At 48.7% G+C, this 18,095-nt stretch overlaps 1 protein-coding gene across 2 annotated transcripts; it reads left to right on the top strand.

Moving 5' to 3' along the window:
• Window positions 1–6,849: 6,849 nt before the first annotated feature.
• On the top strand, window positions 6,850–15,676 carry LOC8044135 (tubulin alpha chain). 2 transcript variants are annotated; one of them, XM_029988129.4, is made up of 5 exons: window positions 6,850–7,004; window positions 10,616–10,901; window positions 12,728–13,004; window positions 14,525–15,052; window positions 15,301–15,676. In XM_029988129.4, exons 2-5 carry the CDS (start codon window positions 10,651–10,653, stop codon window positions 15,598–15,600), a joined length of 1,356 nt encoding a protein of 451 aa, XP_029843989.3. In that variant the 5' UTR covers window positions 6,850–7,004; window positions 10,616–10,650; the 3' UTR covers window positions 15,601–15,676. The 2 variants fall into 2 exon arrangements, with proteins under 2 accessions (XP_029843989.3, XP_040356907.2); XM_040500973.2 differs by having other exon boundaries at window positions 6,912–7,004; window positions 10,613–10,901.
• Window positions 15,677–18,095: the final 2,419 nt, after the last annotated feature.

Below are 18,095 nucleotides of genomic sequence, written 5' to 3'. Positions count from 1 at the left end.
TTGCAGCTCAGGTTTCCCGGTTGGCTCTGGAGCGTCTAGAATCGCTTGCACTTTGTCAGCGGTTGTGTGAACCCCTGAAGCATCAATTTTGTGTCCCAGGAAGGTAGCTTCGCTGACTGCAAACTTGCATTTTTCTTTTTTTAGTCTCAGACCGGTGCTGTCTAATCTGGACAGTACTTGTTCCAAACGCTCAGCATGTTCTTTCTTGCTCGCTCCACTGATGATGATGTCATCTAAATAGACACTTATTCCGTCTATGCCGGCGAGTGTTGTTTCCATCATTCGCTGGAAGATCGCTGGTGCTGCTGAAATTCCGAACGGAAGTCGTGTCACTCGGTACAATCCTTTCATCGTATTGATTGTAAGTACAGCTGCCGTCTCTTCAGTTACCTTTAGTTGCTGGTATGCTTGGCACAAGTCTAGCGTGGAGAAAGTAGTTCCGCCTCTGAGGTTCGAGAGCACTTCTCCTGTTGTTGGTAGCGGATAACTGGCCTTTTTCGATGCGGCGTTTACCGTACTCCTGTAGTCGCCACAGAGTCGGATAGCTCCGCTCTTCTTGCGAACGAGTACAAGCGGCGTAGCCCACTCAGAGTGTTGAACTGGCTCAATTATCCCTTGGTTCTGCAGCTGTTGAAGCTCGTCTGTCACCGCTGATCGTAGCGCGAGAGGAACAGGGCGAGCCTTGCAAAACTTTGGCGGGGCTCCTTCCTCCAGCTCCAAGTGCACTGGAGGTCCCGTGTATCCAGCGATGTCGTCTTGGAATACCAATGTCGTTGTAGCACTGCCTCCACCTCCGGTGGCGTGGTCTGCTGCTGCATCTGATTGATTCCTTGAACTCGGATGTTGAGCGCGTCGAACCAATCTCTACCCAAAAGGCTGCAGCCGGCCCCTTTCATTACCAGAAGCGGCAGTAGGTAATCCTTGGACTTGAAGCGTACTCGAACTTGAAGCGATCCCAGAAGTTTCAGGCCTTCGCCACTCCAAGTGTAGAGCTCCAAGTCGTTCTTCGTGAGCTTTGGAGGGTTCTTGGGCCAGGTTGAGCGAAATGTGTCTTCGCTTATCAACGAACAAGCGGCTCCAGAATCGACCTCGAACTGAAGTGGTTTACCTTCAATCCGAAGGGAAACATAAAATTTCGGGAAGCACCTTCGCGTGGTCAGCTGGTTCAGCTCATGACATGTACATCTAGAAGAACACGCTGGCTGGCTCACCACTTCAGTCGCTGCTTCAACGTTGTAGTTAGCTTTCTTGTAGCCTGTTTTACCTTGTTGTTTTTTCTTTGCAATGCATGCCTTTTCAATGTGTCCTTCCTTTTTGCAGTAGTGACACTCGGTAGTCTTGAATCGGCAGGCCTGTGGGTCGTGTTGACCTGTGCAACGATAACACGGACGTCCCTTGTATGAAGCGGACTTGTTGCATGCATCCGTTGTCTTGTTGACCTGGAGATCCTCCTTGTTTTTTATACTCTGTTGTTGTTTCGAGGCACTCTCAGCACGGACGGCGATGTCTAAGGCGCTTGCGAACGTTAAGTTCTTTTCTGCGAACAGACGTTGTTGCAGAAGTTCGTCACGGATGCCGCAGACAAACCTGTCGCGCAGCATCACGTCCAGTGGCAGTTTAGTGTCCCATTGTGGAGTTGCCGGTTGTGCAGCCGTAGCCACTGCATCGGGTGCTGCTTGTGACGCCGGTTGCTGCGACGCCGGTTGCCGTGCCGTTGTCGATGCCACAAGCGTAGTTGCGGAAGCTAATATGCCGAAATTGCAGTCTCCAGCCAGCATTTTGAGTGCCGCAACGTAGCTGTTTATGGCCTCGTCCGGTAGTTGGTCTCGCCTCTGGAAGTTGTACCGGCTATAGAGCTCCGAAGGTTTTGGATCGAAGTGCGCGCCGAGGATCGTCACGAGTTCTTCGAACTCGACATCCCCGGGTCCTCTGGGTGCTACCAACGCTCGTACGATGTCATATGTTTCTGGACCGCACAGCGTAAGTAGGACAGCTCGCTTCCTGTCCACGGCGCTGATGTTATTCGCCACGAAGTAGAATCCGAGGCGCTCAATCCAGGATGCCCATGACTTGCCTGAGAAGGCTTCCATTTTGCCTGACTTAGACATGGCTCGAGGTCTGAGGTTCCAGGCGTCGTAGGTCCTTGATTACTCGTCGCCAGTGTCGTGTCCGTGTGGTGATGACAACTACAGCCCGAATACTTATGAGTTTAATATGACCCAGAAGAGCGTCAGTGCCTAGCTTGCGCCATCGGTAGCTCGCAGTTCCAGAGTGCGCGCTCAGGGATCCCGCGCACAGGGCAATGCCGATCTTCGTCCTTTATGCGCGAGGGGCGCCGCGCTGGACATCACACACCCTTTGAAAACGTTCCTGTCCTTGGATAATGATATAGAATGAACAGTGCGGTTCTGGTTACGGTTAAAGCAGGAATCTGGAGGTCGTCTTGATGCCATTCGCTCTGACGTCGGTCCTCACAAGCGCGAGCGAGAATATTCCGGAGCCAAGCAGATCATGTGTCACCTTGAACGGGCCATCGGCTCGGTGGAGATACATCGACAGTAGACCGCGTTTTCTCTAACAAAGCCACCGGCGTTGTGTCAGACAGAATATTTCGCGTTTCACATCGAGGTTTGACAGATCTGGGTCCATCGGAGCTGCAAATATAAAATAAGTTTTAACACAGTGGCTTTATGAGAGCGATGACCTGATGATAACCACCCTTTGAAAACGTTCCTGTCCTTGGATAATGATATAGAATGAACAGTGCGGTTCTGGTTACGGTTAAAGCAGGAATCTGGAGGTCGTCTTGATGCCATTCGCTCTGACGTCGGTCCTCACAAGCGCGAGCGAGAATATTCCGGAGCCAAGCAGATCATGTGTCACCTTGAACGGGCCATCGGCTCGGTGGAGATACATCGACAGTAGACCGCGTTTTCTCTAACAAAGCCACCGGCGTTGTGTCAGATGTAATACCGGTCGGATTGCACCACAGCCGCAGCTTTTGTGGGATGACCCTCCATCTCTTTGTCTCTCTCAGTCCCCCTCTCACTCTCGTCAGTCTCTGTCAGCAGTTGCAGGAGTTGCATCTCATCGGAGCCATTCAACACACATCCGTTTCAGGCATAGGGCGAAAGCGCGACAGCTCCCTACAGGATGTGTGCACTCCTACGGCATGTTGTCACGTGCCTCGCTCAGACCACTTTCATTGGCTGTCCAGCCAATCAGTTGCGGTTCAGCCAAAACACCGACCTGCAAAACAATTAAAAAAAAAGAAAAAAAAGACGTATTTGCGAGTATATTTTTGTGACCGAAGTTTCTCGAATTACGCGTAAAATTCGGAATCCCCGAAACATTAGAAAATGGTGGGAAACATGAGAAATATCTCTCTGACCACAAGAAAGTGGTGAAAAAGTCCAAAGAAAGAAACAAACAGCGTCGCACAAAAAAATAATACGTTTTGTGTGCGCGAAGGCGGAGAGTTAGCACGACTGGTGTGCGTACAAAGGGCCTCCCGCCGTCGTCTCAAGGCACGGTCCCTTGGTACCCTTTCCTGCGAGCGGGGATCGAGAGCGATCGTTTTGTTCAACATTTGGGGAGGATTACACCAGAGACCGGTGCCCACCTCGCGGCCGACGGCTACTAGCGAGGGCGGTTGCCCGCCGGGTTCGCCGACGCCATGTCAACAATCATAATCTCGTTTACTTTGAAATCTTTGACATGTTGCGAGGCCTTTTGATTTGCACAAAAGGAAAGATTTACAGGGATTTCTTCATCGCAAAAATAAACTAGGCAACACCGAACGCTCATTCTCCGCCCAAAGGTAGTGCTAGAGGTCACACGATGCCAAAGTTTCAGCCCGATCCGATACCTAATTCAAAAGTTATAAGTGATTTTCTGAACATTTCAATGGGAGAATGGCGGCCGACGGAGTTTTCGAATACATGGGGCTCTATGGCGCCGGAAACCGAAAACGGGCAAAAATGGGCTCCATTTTCCCATTGAAATTTTCAGAACATTTCAAAGACTGATAGGAGCTAAGCCTTTTTCTTTCTTTACTTTTTCCTCAGGTAAGTTCGCTCTTTGCAAATTTAAAAAAAGAAAAAAAAGAAATGCACCATCTGTGGGCAACGCTGCACAAAGTCGTAGAGCGATAGGTTAAGAAACCGAATTTTCCGGTTGATTTAAAGAGCCTGGCGTCTCCTTGTATCACCCTGTAGTGCTGCTACCTTTGGGCGGAGAATGAGCGTTCGGCGATGCCTAGTTCATTTTTGCGGTAAAAAAAAAAAAAAAAAAAAAAAAAAAAAAAAAAAAATTTGTAAGGCTTTTTTTTTTTTGTGACATCCTGTACTTGTTACTTATTGTTTTGTAGTGTGCTTATGTAGTTTCTTTCTTATTTTAAGTTTGAAATTACAATGAATATCACAAACTCGCTTTCTTTACGTTCCTTTTTGAAAACGTGAACAAAAATAAAAACGTATTTTCCGAATCGTAGAGGCGCAAAATGCCGGTAAGGTTGCTGTCAAATGAGCACACATTTCGTGGGATTGCGGCTCAAATAGAGGACATACAACCAAAATATCACATTTCTAGATTGTTTTTTTTTTTTTTTTTCTTGTAGTAGTCCAGTGGTTCTCAAATGGGGGTCCGCGGACCCTTGGGGGTCCGCGCAGGCATTCTAGAGGTCCGCGAAGCCCTGCCTCATCGGTCAAAAGCCAGGCAATAAAAGTTTCATTTTTTTCAGATCGAGAAGAAATGTTTCAGTTTTCGGGACAGATTTCTCGTGTGTATGTCAATAACTTCTCCTCTCACCACGAACGGGGTCCTCCATCATCTCCGCCGATCGACAAGGGGTCCGCGAAGCATCGATGGTTGAGAACCACTGTAGTAGACTATTATATCTAAAAGATTGTAAAAAAATAAAAAAAAAAACTACAAAAGTGGTTTTTTTGAGAAAATTGACTTCAAACTTTCAACATTTGTTATTTTTTACAACGTTTACGTGAAGGTAGCAGAGCGGCTAGTTGACTGATCATAATGATATTAATATATCTACAGTGGGCTTGTTTAGGGCTTTCTATAGAGCTAAAGAAAGGAAATGTACCTTAAGTACAGAAAATGTAATGACCTCTGCAAAGTTGACCGAAAATCAACCTAAGTGACGAGTTTGACATTTTTTTTTTTTTTTTTTAGAAAACAATAAAGTTCCTAAAACTATTTGAATACATCAAGGTATCTTTATAGTACCCATTAAACGAGGAGGAAAACTTAAAAGGGAGGAGAAAAAAAACACTAGCGCCAGCAGAGGGTGTCAAGCACGTGACCTGCGACGGCAAGCAAAAATACTAGTTTCTGCCACTGCGGCTTCTACGCTTCGTAACTCGAGAACGAAAGAACAGCCGCATCTCCACGTGGTGAATGATGTTATTGGGGCGAAGCTCTGGTGGTGCTTGTCTGCGTAGACGCTGAGCCGCAGCATGCCGAGCCTTTCGTTCGTTTTCATTCATGTCACGCTGCGGTCAAATGCTCGAATGCGTATATAACCACGTTCCATATCACACATTCTCTTTCTGACATGGATGAAACCACCAGAGCTTCGCCCCAATCAACATCGTTCACCACGTGGAGATGCGGTTTTTTTTTGTTTTTTTTTTGCCCTACACCAGCACGGGAGCACGTGCTTACGTGCTCGTGAGCACGTGAGCTCACGAGCGGGAGCACGTGCACCCTACGGCGGACGGACATACGGACATGGCTTATTTACACGAGGGTGAAATCCCGAGGATTTCTCCCCGTTTTTGTGAGGGTAAAAGCGCTAAAAACAACGGACGAGTAAAAGAAACGATCAACACAGAGCGCTACTTGCAACTGAAGTTTATTCACCGGCACGCGCGCATCACGAGATGAAAACGCGAGTCTTTTGCACATCGCAAAGCCTGACGTTTTCGTCGTGGGATGCGCGTGTTGGGGATTTCTCCCGGCACGCGCATCCCACGACGAAAACGTCAGGCTTTGCGATGTGCAAAAGACTCGCGTTTTCATCTCGTGATGCGCGCGTGCCGGGGAAATCCCCGGGATTTCTCCCTCGTGTGAATACCCCTCAAGGAGCTTCGCCCTCCTCCCCCCCCCCCCCCCCCCCAAAAAAAAAAAAAAAAAAAAAAAAGAAAGGAAAAAGAAGGGAAAAAGGCCTTTGTCGCGCTCAAACGGAAACACTCCCATCCCTCTCCCCCAAAGATAGTTAGCACGGCTACCCTTTCGAGTCAGTCTACAGGTCTACAGGACGATCTCTCTCTCTCTCTCTCTCTCAAACGTAGTCTGAAATTGAATGCTCCTCCTTGCGTTCCGATGCGCGAAAGACGCAATTTAGAACAGTTGCCCGCTGTGTACTTGATTAATCCGTTGGGCGTTGCCCGCGAATTAGCGCTAAATAGCCAAAGTTTCATAGCGTCGAAGTTTCTAGGTCACTGCAGCCAAAGCCACCCGAGCTGAGGAAGCGACGAGGCCACCGGAACGCGGAACACCGAAACCACGGTGCCATACCGAAACTGCCGAAGCCGACCGCAGACCGCAGCTCCAAAGCCAACCAAAGCCGCTACTCCGGCTACTCCAAGCAACTCCAAGGCCACCCTCGGGGCTACTCCCTTCGCTCCCATTCAAAGGACACGGAGGATTATTTTCGCGATGCGGACTGTAACGTTTGTTCCGCGACACAAAATAGTCTAGTATTGTACATCAAATATTTTGCAAGACATTTTTTTTTTTCCGCGTACCATGTTACCGCTTACGAAGAAACGAATTCTTACAATAAACTATTGCCTTTCTAGCCAGTCATATGTTGTTTGTGTGTACATCTTATTTCAAGCGTAAACTTACGCGCATGCGTAGGACCCGCGAAGAGGTCATAAAACAGAACGGAGGGACTACTTGTTTTCAAACCTGTTTACTGTGTCGCTCTTGGTACGCGCGGTGTAAACGGAGAAAAACCTCCTTAATTTTGAAATTTTGCTGTGAGTATATTTCTTTGTACAGCGCGTTCTGGTCTTGGAATGGCCAACGTTGCGTGAGAACGTTCCCATAAATTCTTCGCTGGGAGTAAAAAGAAATCAAAACCGCGCAGCCGGGCGACCGGTATCCGCTCCTAAGCCTAGCCCGTCTAGCTCGGCTCGGCCTGTGATCTTTCGGGAAGCTTCGCAGGGCAGGCCCGTTTCAGCTATGTTCTTTAGAGCATTTGAACGTTAGCCTCGTAGCTAGATTTCAAATGTTGCTAAACGGTCGTCAGCAGTGCGAGTGGTTCGTAAATGAGCTGTGTGAATGAGCAGTCTTCCTTCCGTGTCTTCGGCAGGAAGTTTGTTAAGAAAACGTTATCCTGCGTCCTCTTTTCAGGCCTTCGACGTTTTATGCGCGATGCGTGGAATTATCTTGACGTGAATTTCCTGCACGCGACATGCCGCCTAACTGCCAAAATGGCGGCTCCTCCTCATCCCAGTTCGCGCTCTTCCTGTTTGCGCGCCAAATGGCCAAAGATTGAGCTCGCTCTACTCGCATCGTGGCCTTGGAACCGCGCCAATGTGTTTGTACTGTACTGGAGAGCGCAGGGCTTCTATGGAAGGAATGTGTTTTGCGTGCGAAGGTGCCGCCGCAATGCCTCTTACGAATCACTTTTTTTTTTTAGTGCTGTCGCGAACCTAGATGCCTGGCGCCGATTCACACGATGCATCTTTTCGACGCGCCACAGTTTAGCGAAACCGAAATTTCGCGAAATTGGCCTGTTCACACGTGGTATTTGACGCGCGAAACCTGTGGCATATTGACTTAAGAGAATTTCGCCAAATCTTGTCATCTGCACTGGGAATATCAAGCGTTTCGCATCAAAATGATGTGAAGTACACTCAGTGTGAAGAGACGGTCTGCTTTATTAATACCACTCGGTAAACTTCGTCAGATTCGGCTCGCGGGGTTTACTAGCCCTGCCAAACATGGGAAAGACCGCGAACTTCAAAGAACGGGTGGATGATCTCGAAGCATTTCGGACATTTTTTCACCGCTAAGAGAAAGTTATCCCCAGTCATGTTTATATGCGGTGCTTGCACTCGTCGCGACTGTTGACGAATCTCCACCATGCCATCAACGTGGACTGCTGTTCACACACTTGCAACCAAGTAGGACCAAGACTTGTATCGCCCGTACGCGCTGCTTCTCTGCTTGTCACTCGCCACCATGTTTGCTTTTCTTTTTTCGGCTTTGGCTCGGATACGGTATAGGCCAAAAATCACTTTTCTAAAAGCTCGCTCTGCCTCGAAGGTCAGATGCACTGATCTCTACTATAGGGGGCTGGATGATGCGTAGGGCGCGCTGGACCGAAGTCGCCAGAAGTAAGCGGCTTGTTATTGGCTGAAGCTGAGCATGTTGGTTCATTGCTTGTGAATGGGGCCAGCTGAACATGGAAAACACACAGAGAAAAAATATAACATTCGCACCGCTGGACTAGCAACATTTAATGATTCCTCTTTTTCCTTTTCTGCTAATCCTTGATTCCGGTTTCCTTTTTCTTTACACTTAGATTTTTTTAATTCTTTACACTTGATTTACGTTTTCTTTTTCTTTACGCTTAATTCGGAATTTCTCTTCCTTAAACGCATTGTCCTTTCTGCCTTCGTAATGTTCTCATCCCTTTTCTTCTGTCTCCCTTAAACGGTCTTCCTCTTCTACTTTTGCCTGGTCCTCATGTCACTCCGCAGGAAAATCTTCTCGGAGTTGTGTAGTGCGACGGAAGGGGCACTAACACAGTCCTCGCCTTTTTCTTCGATGGCTAGGGCTTCCAGGAGTTCACGGGCGAGTTGATTTTTATGTCGCCCCACAATGCTTACGTTGCACAAGGTTGCCCCGCATTGGCATGCGCGACAATGGGCTGCAAGGTGTCCCGCTGCTGTCACGTTTCGTAGAGATGTGGCATGTTCTCTGGTTCTATCGTTGATACAGCGCCCTGTCTGCCCAATATAACACCTTCCACATGTTAATGGAATGTTATAAATGACCTCTTTTTGACATTGGGCGTACTTTGTTTTGTGTGCGATATTACATTCCTCTTGGTGCCTACGTTGGTCTCCGAGAAGATTTTCCTGCGGAGTGACATGAGGACCAGGCAAAAGTAGAAGAAGAGGAAGACCGTTTAAGGGAGACAGAAGAAAAGGGATGAGAACATTCCGAAGGCAGAAAGGACAATGCGTTTAAGGAAGAGAAATTCCGAATTAAGTGAAAGAAAAAGAAAACGTAAATCAAGTGTAAAGAATTAAAAAAATCTAAGTGTAAAGAAAAAGGAAACCGGAATCAAGGATTAGCAGAAAAGGAAAAAGAGGAATCATTAAATGTTGCTAGTCCAGCGGTGCGAATGTTATATTTTTTCTCTGTGTGTTTTCCATGTTCAGCTGGCCCCATTCACAAGTAAGCGGCTTGTCCGGGAAGTGAGCACTTGCAGGCTTTGTAACCATTCCGAGTGCTGGTTTGAAAAGCGTTGAGGGTGCTGGATTTTCGCTTGTCATCTCAAGAGAGCCTGCTTGTTGCGCAAGAGTGCATGCAGACCCGAGAAGTATCATGGGAGCCATTCAATGTAAACATTTTGAGATTCTAGACGATAAGGTGTGCATATGTCCCAAGTTCAAATGCCTCATTCTCGGGATTTAACTCTGAGCATGATTATTAAAACCCCCTCAAAGGCACCGGAAAGTATGGACGAAGAATGTAGACTGAATGCACTAGGAAGCCCAGCAGATGCTTGATTTCTGGGACATGTATCAAACTTCCGGTGGCTTCACTTGCGCCCTGCTCGGTGAGTGGCTATCCGCCAGCCAGCCCCCTATAGTAAAGATCAGTGGTCAGACGTCGTAGCAAAGTCGAGCGGCCATTAGCAGTGTCCGTGTTTCTCCTTAAGGTGATTGACAGACCTCGGTGAGGTTTCAGCAAAAGACTGCTCCAGATAGGAGCACGCACCACTTTCGGAGGCCACTTTTTCGGTCGCATTCACATGTGAAATCTGTTTCCCGAAACCTAGTTTTGCGGCAATATTTGCCAACAAGCTGCATCATGTGAATAGACCTTTACATTGCCTACATTGCCCCAGAACTCTGAAGTTTTGAGTGGAAAGAGCTCCAAAAACAAAAAAATTGTATTTTGTTTGAATTTTTGTTTTCCTCTTGTTGGCTTGTATGCCTACACTGAGCAAGCAAAACACGAAGGAAGGCGAAGCTGGTAGGAAAAGCCTCGAAAAGAGCTCCCTGAAAGCCTCAAAGTGGCAGCTGTCGTTCCTTTAACAGCTTCTTTAGGGCGGCCGGAAGAAGTGTCCGAGAACATTGGCTGAACCTCTGACGCCTCCAGGAGCTTCCTTTTCAATTAATATGGACTAATAATTGTTAATCAGATGCGTGATCAACCCAACCGGTACACCACAATATTGACTATCAAAACTTTTTTTTTTTTTTTATGGATACCATATTGGGTGAAGAAAGAAAGTGGTGAGGGGAGTGTGTGTGACCCAATAAATTTCAGAAAAAATTCTTATTGATTCCTCACTAGCTGTGTGGATGTGCGACCATTCGAGCAGTTCTTTCCTTCCTTCCAGCAGTTGTGGCTTGAGAAGTCTCGAGAACCCCAAGTACCATGCGCGAGTGCATCTCTGTCCACGTGGGTCAGGCGGGCGTGCAGATCGGCAATGCCTGCTGGGAGCTTTACTGCCTGGAGCATGGCATCCAGCCGGACGGGCAGATGCCGAGCGACAAGACCATTGGTGGGGGTGACGACTCCTTCAACACCTTCTTCAGTGAGACCGGGGCCGGCAAGCACGTGCCCCGGGCTGTCTACGTGGACCTGGAGCCCACCGTGGTAGATGAAGTGCGCACCGGTACCTACAGGTGAGGAGAGCTGGGGACGCATGCCTCGTTTTTTAAAGTGATGGGTATGGAGGCCAAGTGTTGTAAAACATGTCTTTGGCAGATTGGAATGTACCGATCGATGGGCGATATAAGGAGCGTGCAAAGAGCGTACGACGACAAGGCAGCAGAGTTTGTGCCGTTGTCTATCGAGATCGGGGGAAACAAAGGCATGTGGGTGCATTTAGATGGTAAAGAAACTCACGAGATGCACCGGGAGCAGATGGATTTGCATGCTGCATGGGAACGTGTTGGTTGCTCCGTAGCAAAACTTTGGGAGAAGGTGTTGGCGATGGAGCGCAGCTGTCGGTTCGACGTCGTTTAAAGGGACAATGAAGGCAATTTCGGACATCTTTTTGGCGATTGAACTGAGTTCCAGGCACGTCTCAGGCCACGTTGCCCAAATTTCAGCCAAAACCGGCGCTTGTGTGCCGCGCATATCAATTAAACAGTCGCGGTAATAATCGTACCGGAATCGACTGGGGCGACGCCCCGAGAGTTGTGGGAGAAGCCAGGAGAAGCGGAGCTCACGTGACCGATGCGGGGCCAAGAAGCGACTCCTCAGCGATTGGTCGAAACGAGAGACGCGCCCTCGGTCACGTTTTGGTTCTCGGTTTTTAGGAATACTGTTCTAATTTCCGCTTGAATAACCATGAAAAGCATAAATCGGACCAAAAAGAATTACTAACCCGTAAATAAAGCAGCATAATTGTTTTTTTTTCTTTGCTACGCTGCACGCGAAACGGCCAACGAGCAACTATGGACACTTCGGCATGCGGGCCGCTCGTTACCATCGTTACCGGCTGGGCGGTCTCCCTCGGGTGACGGCGGAGGCCGCCACACACGTACTCCCGTTCCGTGTGTGTTGGGTTACTGAACGGAAGCTCGAACTCGCTCGCGAGAGCGGCATTGCCTTCCATGTTGACAGATTCGACGAAACGACCGCGCCGCTATAACCCACCGCGGTAACCAGAATCTCGATCTCCTAGATACTACCGATACCGACTATTCACACTTGACGTCACTCCTGCGTCACCTCCGTTTTTGGAGGCCCAGAAACGAAAATGGAGATTGTTCAGTTTCGGTTTCTTTACTTCTTTCGTAGGCACAGAAACACGCATCAAAAATGGCTACCAAAAATTGGGCAGCATGCAATGTTCCCAAGAAGCATTAAAACACCATTTAAAAAAATTAAATAAAATCGTCTTCATTGTCCCTTTAACGCTTGAAACAAATGGTGTTGTGCCACAGCGAGTGGTGCAAGCGGTGCGCCAACACCTTCTAGCAATGCATAGGAAAGGGGGCTGCATAGTAGGGTGAGTACTGTGTATTGGTGCTGTTGCACCTTTGTTGCACAAGCCGCGAGATGTTTGTGGCGAATGGCTCCCTAGGTGCAGATGGTAGCATTACTAACACGCTTGTTCCGGGACGTTTCCGGCGATTCTGTTTAGGCTGTGATATTTTTTAGAGGTGGGATCTATGGGCACCTTTAATGCAATGCAGTGTTCAGGTTTCTTTTTAGTTCAGTCGTCGGGCAAGATTTGCGTGCCTCCCAAATCGGTCGAGTGTTGCTTCTGGACGCTGCGAGAGAATGCATTAGGTTTACGCCTCAAAGCCTGCTTTTAATGACAATATAAACTCTGGTGTTGTGGCTTTGTGTAGCTTTTTGTATGGTCTCATATTTGCAACAGCAAAGGATGCACCTTGGAAGTTTCCATTTTAGTGTTAACTCGGCACTTCGAGGGGACCTAGTTCATCTGTTTCGGCACAGACTGGATTGCCTACACGTGTGCCTTCTGTGCCTGCAGGCAGCTGTTCCACCCGGAGCAGCTGATCACGGGCAAGGAGGACGCGGCCAACAACTATGCCCGGGGCCACTACACGATCGGCAAGGAGATTGTGGACCTGGTGCTGGACCGGATCAGGAAGCTGGCAGACCAGTGCACGGGCCTGCAGGGTTTCCTCATCTTCCACAGCTTCGGGGGCGGCACTGGCTCGGGCTTCACTTCCCTTCTCATGGAGCGCCTGTCCGTGGACTACGGCAAGAAGTCCAAGCTGGAGTTTGCCATCTACCCCGCCCCCCAGGTGTGCCTTTGCTTGTTCCTCACTTCTTGGCGACCGACTGCTTTTCTGAGTACCTTGCGACACAGTGCCCGGAACGTGTCTCTGATCGACGCACCTACAATCCTTCCCACCCGTGGATCAAAAATGGTCCCGAAGTGGCAGCGCAGGAGCCGGCGTGTTGCGCTGTCGGATGATGCAATTGTGGCGGTTAATCATAGAAATGCCGGCAAAAAAAGGCTCGCGAACGTGAGGTTTACCGTCGTTGTGGCGTCCTAGTCTCGTGCCACCTTTGGCCTTCGTTGGCTGTCTGGCTGCGGAGCGACCTGCAGTGGAACAAGCGCCTGTTGTACGCAGTTCCGCTGCCTGCCAGCATCGCAGCAAGCACGACGCTCCTGCGATGTCGTTGGGTGCGAATTGAGGGACTGCTTTTGAGGACTCTACAAACGCATTAGGCACCAATACCTGGTCAATGTCCAGTCCTACTAAAAGATGGCGGTACATGTCGATGCTATGGGTGATACAGGGCAGTCCCGCTTCGGCAAGGTCTCCAGTTTTCTTGGTGACAGAGAAGCTTACCCAGCAGGCAGCCGTCCCCTGTTACTGTGTCTGATGGAAACCGTGTCCCGATCCGTTCCTCCACCCGAGGGGAAGGGGGGCCAGCTGTGTGCGGTGATTTGTCCCCCATGCGGGGGACAACTCTCCTTTTAGGTATTCTCATTGTCTGGTTGATATCTGTGTAGTGTCATAGGGCCAAATGTTTATTAATCCTAACCTGGGCTTTTTTTTTTTTTCTTTTTACTTTTTCTTTTTTTAATAATAATATATAGTAAAGTTTATACACCTTTTGAAAGCTTGTCTTCGAAACTAGTGGGATAATTTTAAGTTTTTTGGTTATAGTGTACTTTCTTCACTCGAGGCTGAGCAGCAAAATTGAGGAAATAACTGTTGACAGGTTTTTCGCGAGATCATTTGTTCAAAGGAGCTGAACAATGATTTTAACGTTGAAAGAATTGGCATCTTATACGTTTGACATTGTTCACCTTGTCATAAAGGACAGAAAACACACCTCCTTTCTCCGAAATGTTGCAATTCCGCCGCACAATCGCGAGGCAAAAAATTAGAATATTCCCCAGCCATGAGAAACATGTGGCGTGATGTCAATGGGGGTCTTGTAGAAAGATAGCAAGCTGTGTGAATACCTGCTCGATAAAAGGTAACTTTTATCGAGCAGGTATTCACACGGTTTTTTGTTCTTCACTTCAGAAAAATCAAGACAGAAACTCCCTAATTATTTATGCAAAGCACTGAAACTTTTGCACAGGCCCTTTAAAGTTTCGTGCCTCCGACACACGAGCGAGCCTGTGCTGCTGTTACCTCCCCTTCTGGTTTGTACTTTTCCCGGCCGTATCGTTGCTTTCTGGTGCTCTGCTGTCGGCCACAAAGAGTTTGATACTCTGACTCTCGAGTCCTATATCAAGCTACTGTGACACCAGTTTCTTTGGCTTCGGTTACATCTACGGTGTTCTGGTGCTCCCTTTCAGGTGTCCACGGCGGTCGTGGAGCCCTACAATTCCATCCTCACCACCCACACCACACTGGAGCATTCCGACTGCGCATTCATGGTTGACAACGAAGCAATCTACGACATCTGCCGACGCAACTTGGACATAGAGCGCCCCACCTACACGAACCTGAACCGCCTTATCGGCCAGATCGTCTCTTCCATCACGGCTTCCCTGCGCTTCGACGGCGCCCTCAACGTCGATCTGACAGAGTTCCAGACCAACCTGGTGCCGTACCCCCGCATCCACTTCCCTCTGGTGACATACGCTCCGGTCATCTCTGCGGAGAAGGCATACCACGAGCAGCTCACTGTCTCAGAGATCACCAACTCGTGCTTTGAGCCGGCCAACCAGATGGTGAAGTGCGACCCCCGCCACGGCAAGTACATGGCCTGCTGCCTCCTGTACCGCGGAGATGTGGTGCCCAAGGACGTGAATGCAGCCATTGCTGCCATCAAGACCAAGAGGAGCATCCAGTTTGTGGACTGGTGCCCCACTGGCTTCAAGGTATGTGCACTTGGCTTGCACTCCCTTGCAAAGTATTACTTTCATTAGTGGGAAAGCAGCTTCGTAAATTCTGTTTTGTCCTGCTGTCCTGTCCCTTGGAAGCTAATATACCAGCATTTTCGTAACAGTTTAAAAGCATCATGTGTTCAACATAGCTTTCACCTGTGACTACTTTGTAATAGTTTGTTGTTTAGCCTCTTTTTCTTGGCCATTTTGAGGCGACTCCAATGTTTTCATGCTGTGTCCAGGTTGGTATCAACTACCAGCCGCCGACGGTGGTTCCCGGGGGCGACTTGGCCAAGGTGCAGCGTGCGGTGTGTATGCTCTCCAACACGACTGCCATTGCGGAGGCCTGGGCCCGCCTGGACCACAAGTTTGACCTGATGTACGCCAAGAGGGCCTTTGTGCACTGGTATGTGGGCGAAGGCATGGAGGAAGGCGAATTCTCGGAGGCCAGGGAGGACCTGGCTGCCCTGGAGAAGGACTATGAGGAAGTGGGCATCGACTCTGCCGAGGGGGCCGAGGACGACGGTGGGGAGGAATTCTAAGAGTCGTTTCTTGAGAAAAGAAGCATGTTTGCCCTCCTGCCTTGGGGCTGGAATAAAAAAGGCAGTTCAGAGTCAATGCTGTGCCAATTTCTTTAGAGACCACGTTGAGAAAATATTTTAGCGTGAGCTTTGTGGTTCGACCATCTTAATCGACGTCCACTCGGTCGGCGAACTCGCTTACTGCCCAGAAAATCGCACGATAGATGGTATCCAACAAAATGTTTTACTACACTTGACTTGCTGCAGTTTATCTCCTTGTCTGAGTATGTTGTCAGTCTCTCCACGGAACTTGATGGGGTTGCGCCCGGTCTGCTTCACAATATTTGTTGGCTCATTCCCTTTGTTTCCCAAAACACGAGGACCTCCGCAAACCCAGTTTATCCAGGCGTCTAATAAGCACCTTGAAGACCTGTGGACTAAGTCTCTGGGAGGGTGAGGAATGTTGAGCCTGGAGGCTTTGCATAGAAAAGGACGGAGTTCGCAGCTTTTGGCAAGAACTACTTGAAACTAGGGTAAAAGTGTATAGTATCTGGAACTGGCACTGGATGGAGCAATATGTCATGTAGCAGAAGCTACATAAGGGAGCTCTGGGCTTTTTACATGTCTGGTAAGCCTGTTAGTGTAGTGCAAACATTGTTACAACATGCTAGTGTTTGTAGCTTTGACTTTGTAGGGTGGTGACACGTGACCTACTTCCAGCTTGGAGTCTAGTATCTGCTAATGAATGCGAACTGCAAGGACGCCCCCTTATCAACAGATGCTACTAAAGATGCTGTAGTGAGCTCTTCTCATGTCAAGGATGGTTGACTGCAGCCATGCAGTTTGGTCCTGCGGATAGACTGATTTTGCGAAGCTTTCGTGCATGAGGCTGCCATAACTGATTCACAGAAATGGGCGACAGTGCCCGAGACTGTTTGTGCTGTTCAGTGCTCTGCGTGTGCAGAGTTCCAGCGAGGTTCCCTCGATGCATTGCAGCAACGACGGCGTAGCGCAACTGGATTGTGACATCGGTCCAATGCCAATAAGCCACTTTGAATTCTCCCAACTCCCTTTTTGGATTAATGTTCAGTTAAACTAACTGCTTGAATTTCCTTACTTGAGATATAGTTTTATCCGAAACAAGTACCGTAAAACACCAGGGGAGCACCCATCTCGCTTTTGCTGAAAACTTAATCTAGACATAGGCGCTTCTCCGGTCAAATCGGACGGTCAACGTATATTTTGCAGAATTCCTAGGTTTGGGAAATGTTAATTGTGGGCGCTTGAATGAAGTGAGTGCTACTGCGGTATTTTACAGTAGGTCCTTTTGTTGCATGTCTGTCCTGTTAGACGGCTAACATTGGTGAGAATGGCTGGGTCCCATACTTGGATTTGAATGGTCGCTCTCAAAACATTTGAGCCCAATAAGGCGATTTGAGGTTTTCCTATAGCTGGTCCAATAACCTTGCATGTATTATGGTATTTGTGATTTGAGTTCTCCCACATACTTCGAAACACCTGCTCGGAAGACTACCAATTGGAAGACTCCCACAGCTTTAACCTTGAAACACTAATAAAGTACCTGCAGTGATGTCATTGCTGTGCCAGTTGCGCCAAACTCTGCCAAGGGGCGAACCCTGCCACCCTGCTACATTTTGCCAAAATATGGGTAATCTGCGCCAAGCCTGGGCCAAAACAATTTCGGTCGCCTTTCAAAACGGAAACTAAACTTGCGTGTGTTAAGTAGCTAGAAATTAGTGTTATGTGATGCAAGTGGCTGCCCGACACAAAGTACTTCTACATCAATTGTCCATCCGGTCTTGCATGGTTTTCCCGCCGTTTCGCGCTCTGGTCATCTCGTGGGTTTCGTCTCGCGTATTTTCAATGATAGACGAGGGTGTGTACGGACGATCTGACACCAGCGTGCCGGGTACCAGCCATGCCGTCACGCTGTGAAACCTGTGAAACGAATCCACGTTTTTGCGCGTCGGGGGTTACTTTGTGAGCCTAGGTTTCTCTCGGTGGGCCTTCTTTCGAGAGGGACCCTGGTAAGTGAAAAATCTGCTGCGAAAGAAAGTTGGTGAAGAGAAGTGAGCTAAAGCAAAGAAGCTAATGTCTGCATGTTGAACCCGCACAGCTCGCTTGTTTGTCTCGACTTCAGTCGTTGCACAAAGCGCTCCAAGAACTTTTTGACCCTGGCTCGCGATGTCTTGCATCGATGCGCTCACATTCTTTTTTTTTTTTGTCTGTGTTTAGCTTGTACCTTGTTTGCCGGCCTGAGGAGCAAACGCCGCTGGACTGTTTTTTTTTTTTTTTTTGTTGTCGTATGCTTGGCAGTTACATTTTGCGTTCAATTTTGGGAACCAGTTAGCGACGAAGCGGAGTGGCATAGTTTCGGTTTCGATCGAACGGACCTTGGCTCTGTCCGCGCGACGAAGCATGCGCAACTGAAAGCCTGCCGAAGTTGCTCTCACGTGCATGCGAACATGATTACACGACAGGGGCACCAGCCGGGA

Source organism: Ixodes scapularis, unplaced genomic scaffold (assembly GCF_016920785.2).
Source record: "Ixodes scapularis isolate PalLabHiFi unplaced genomic scaffold, ASM1692078v2 PGA_scaffold1__304_contigs__length_218370807, whole genome shotgun sequence".
Classification (NCBI taxonomy): Eukaryota; Metazoa; Arthropoda; class Arachnida; order Ixodida; family Ixodidae; genus Ixodes; species Ixodes scapularis.
The sequence above is the reverse complement of the archived record's forward strand: the minus strand, read 5'-3'. Positions and strand labels throughout refer to the sequence as shown.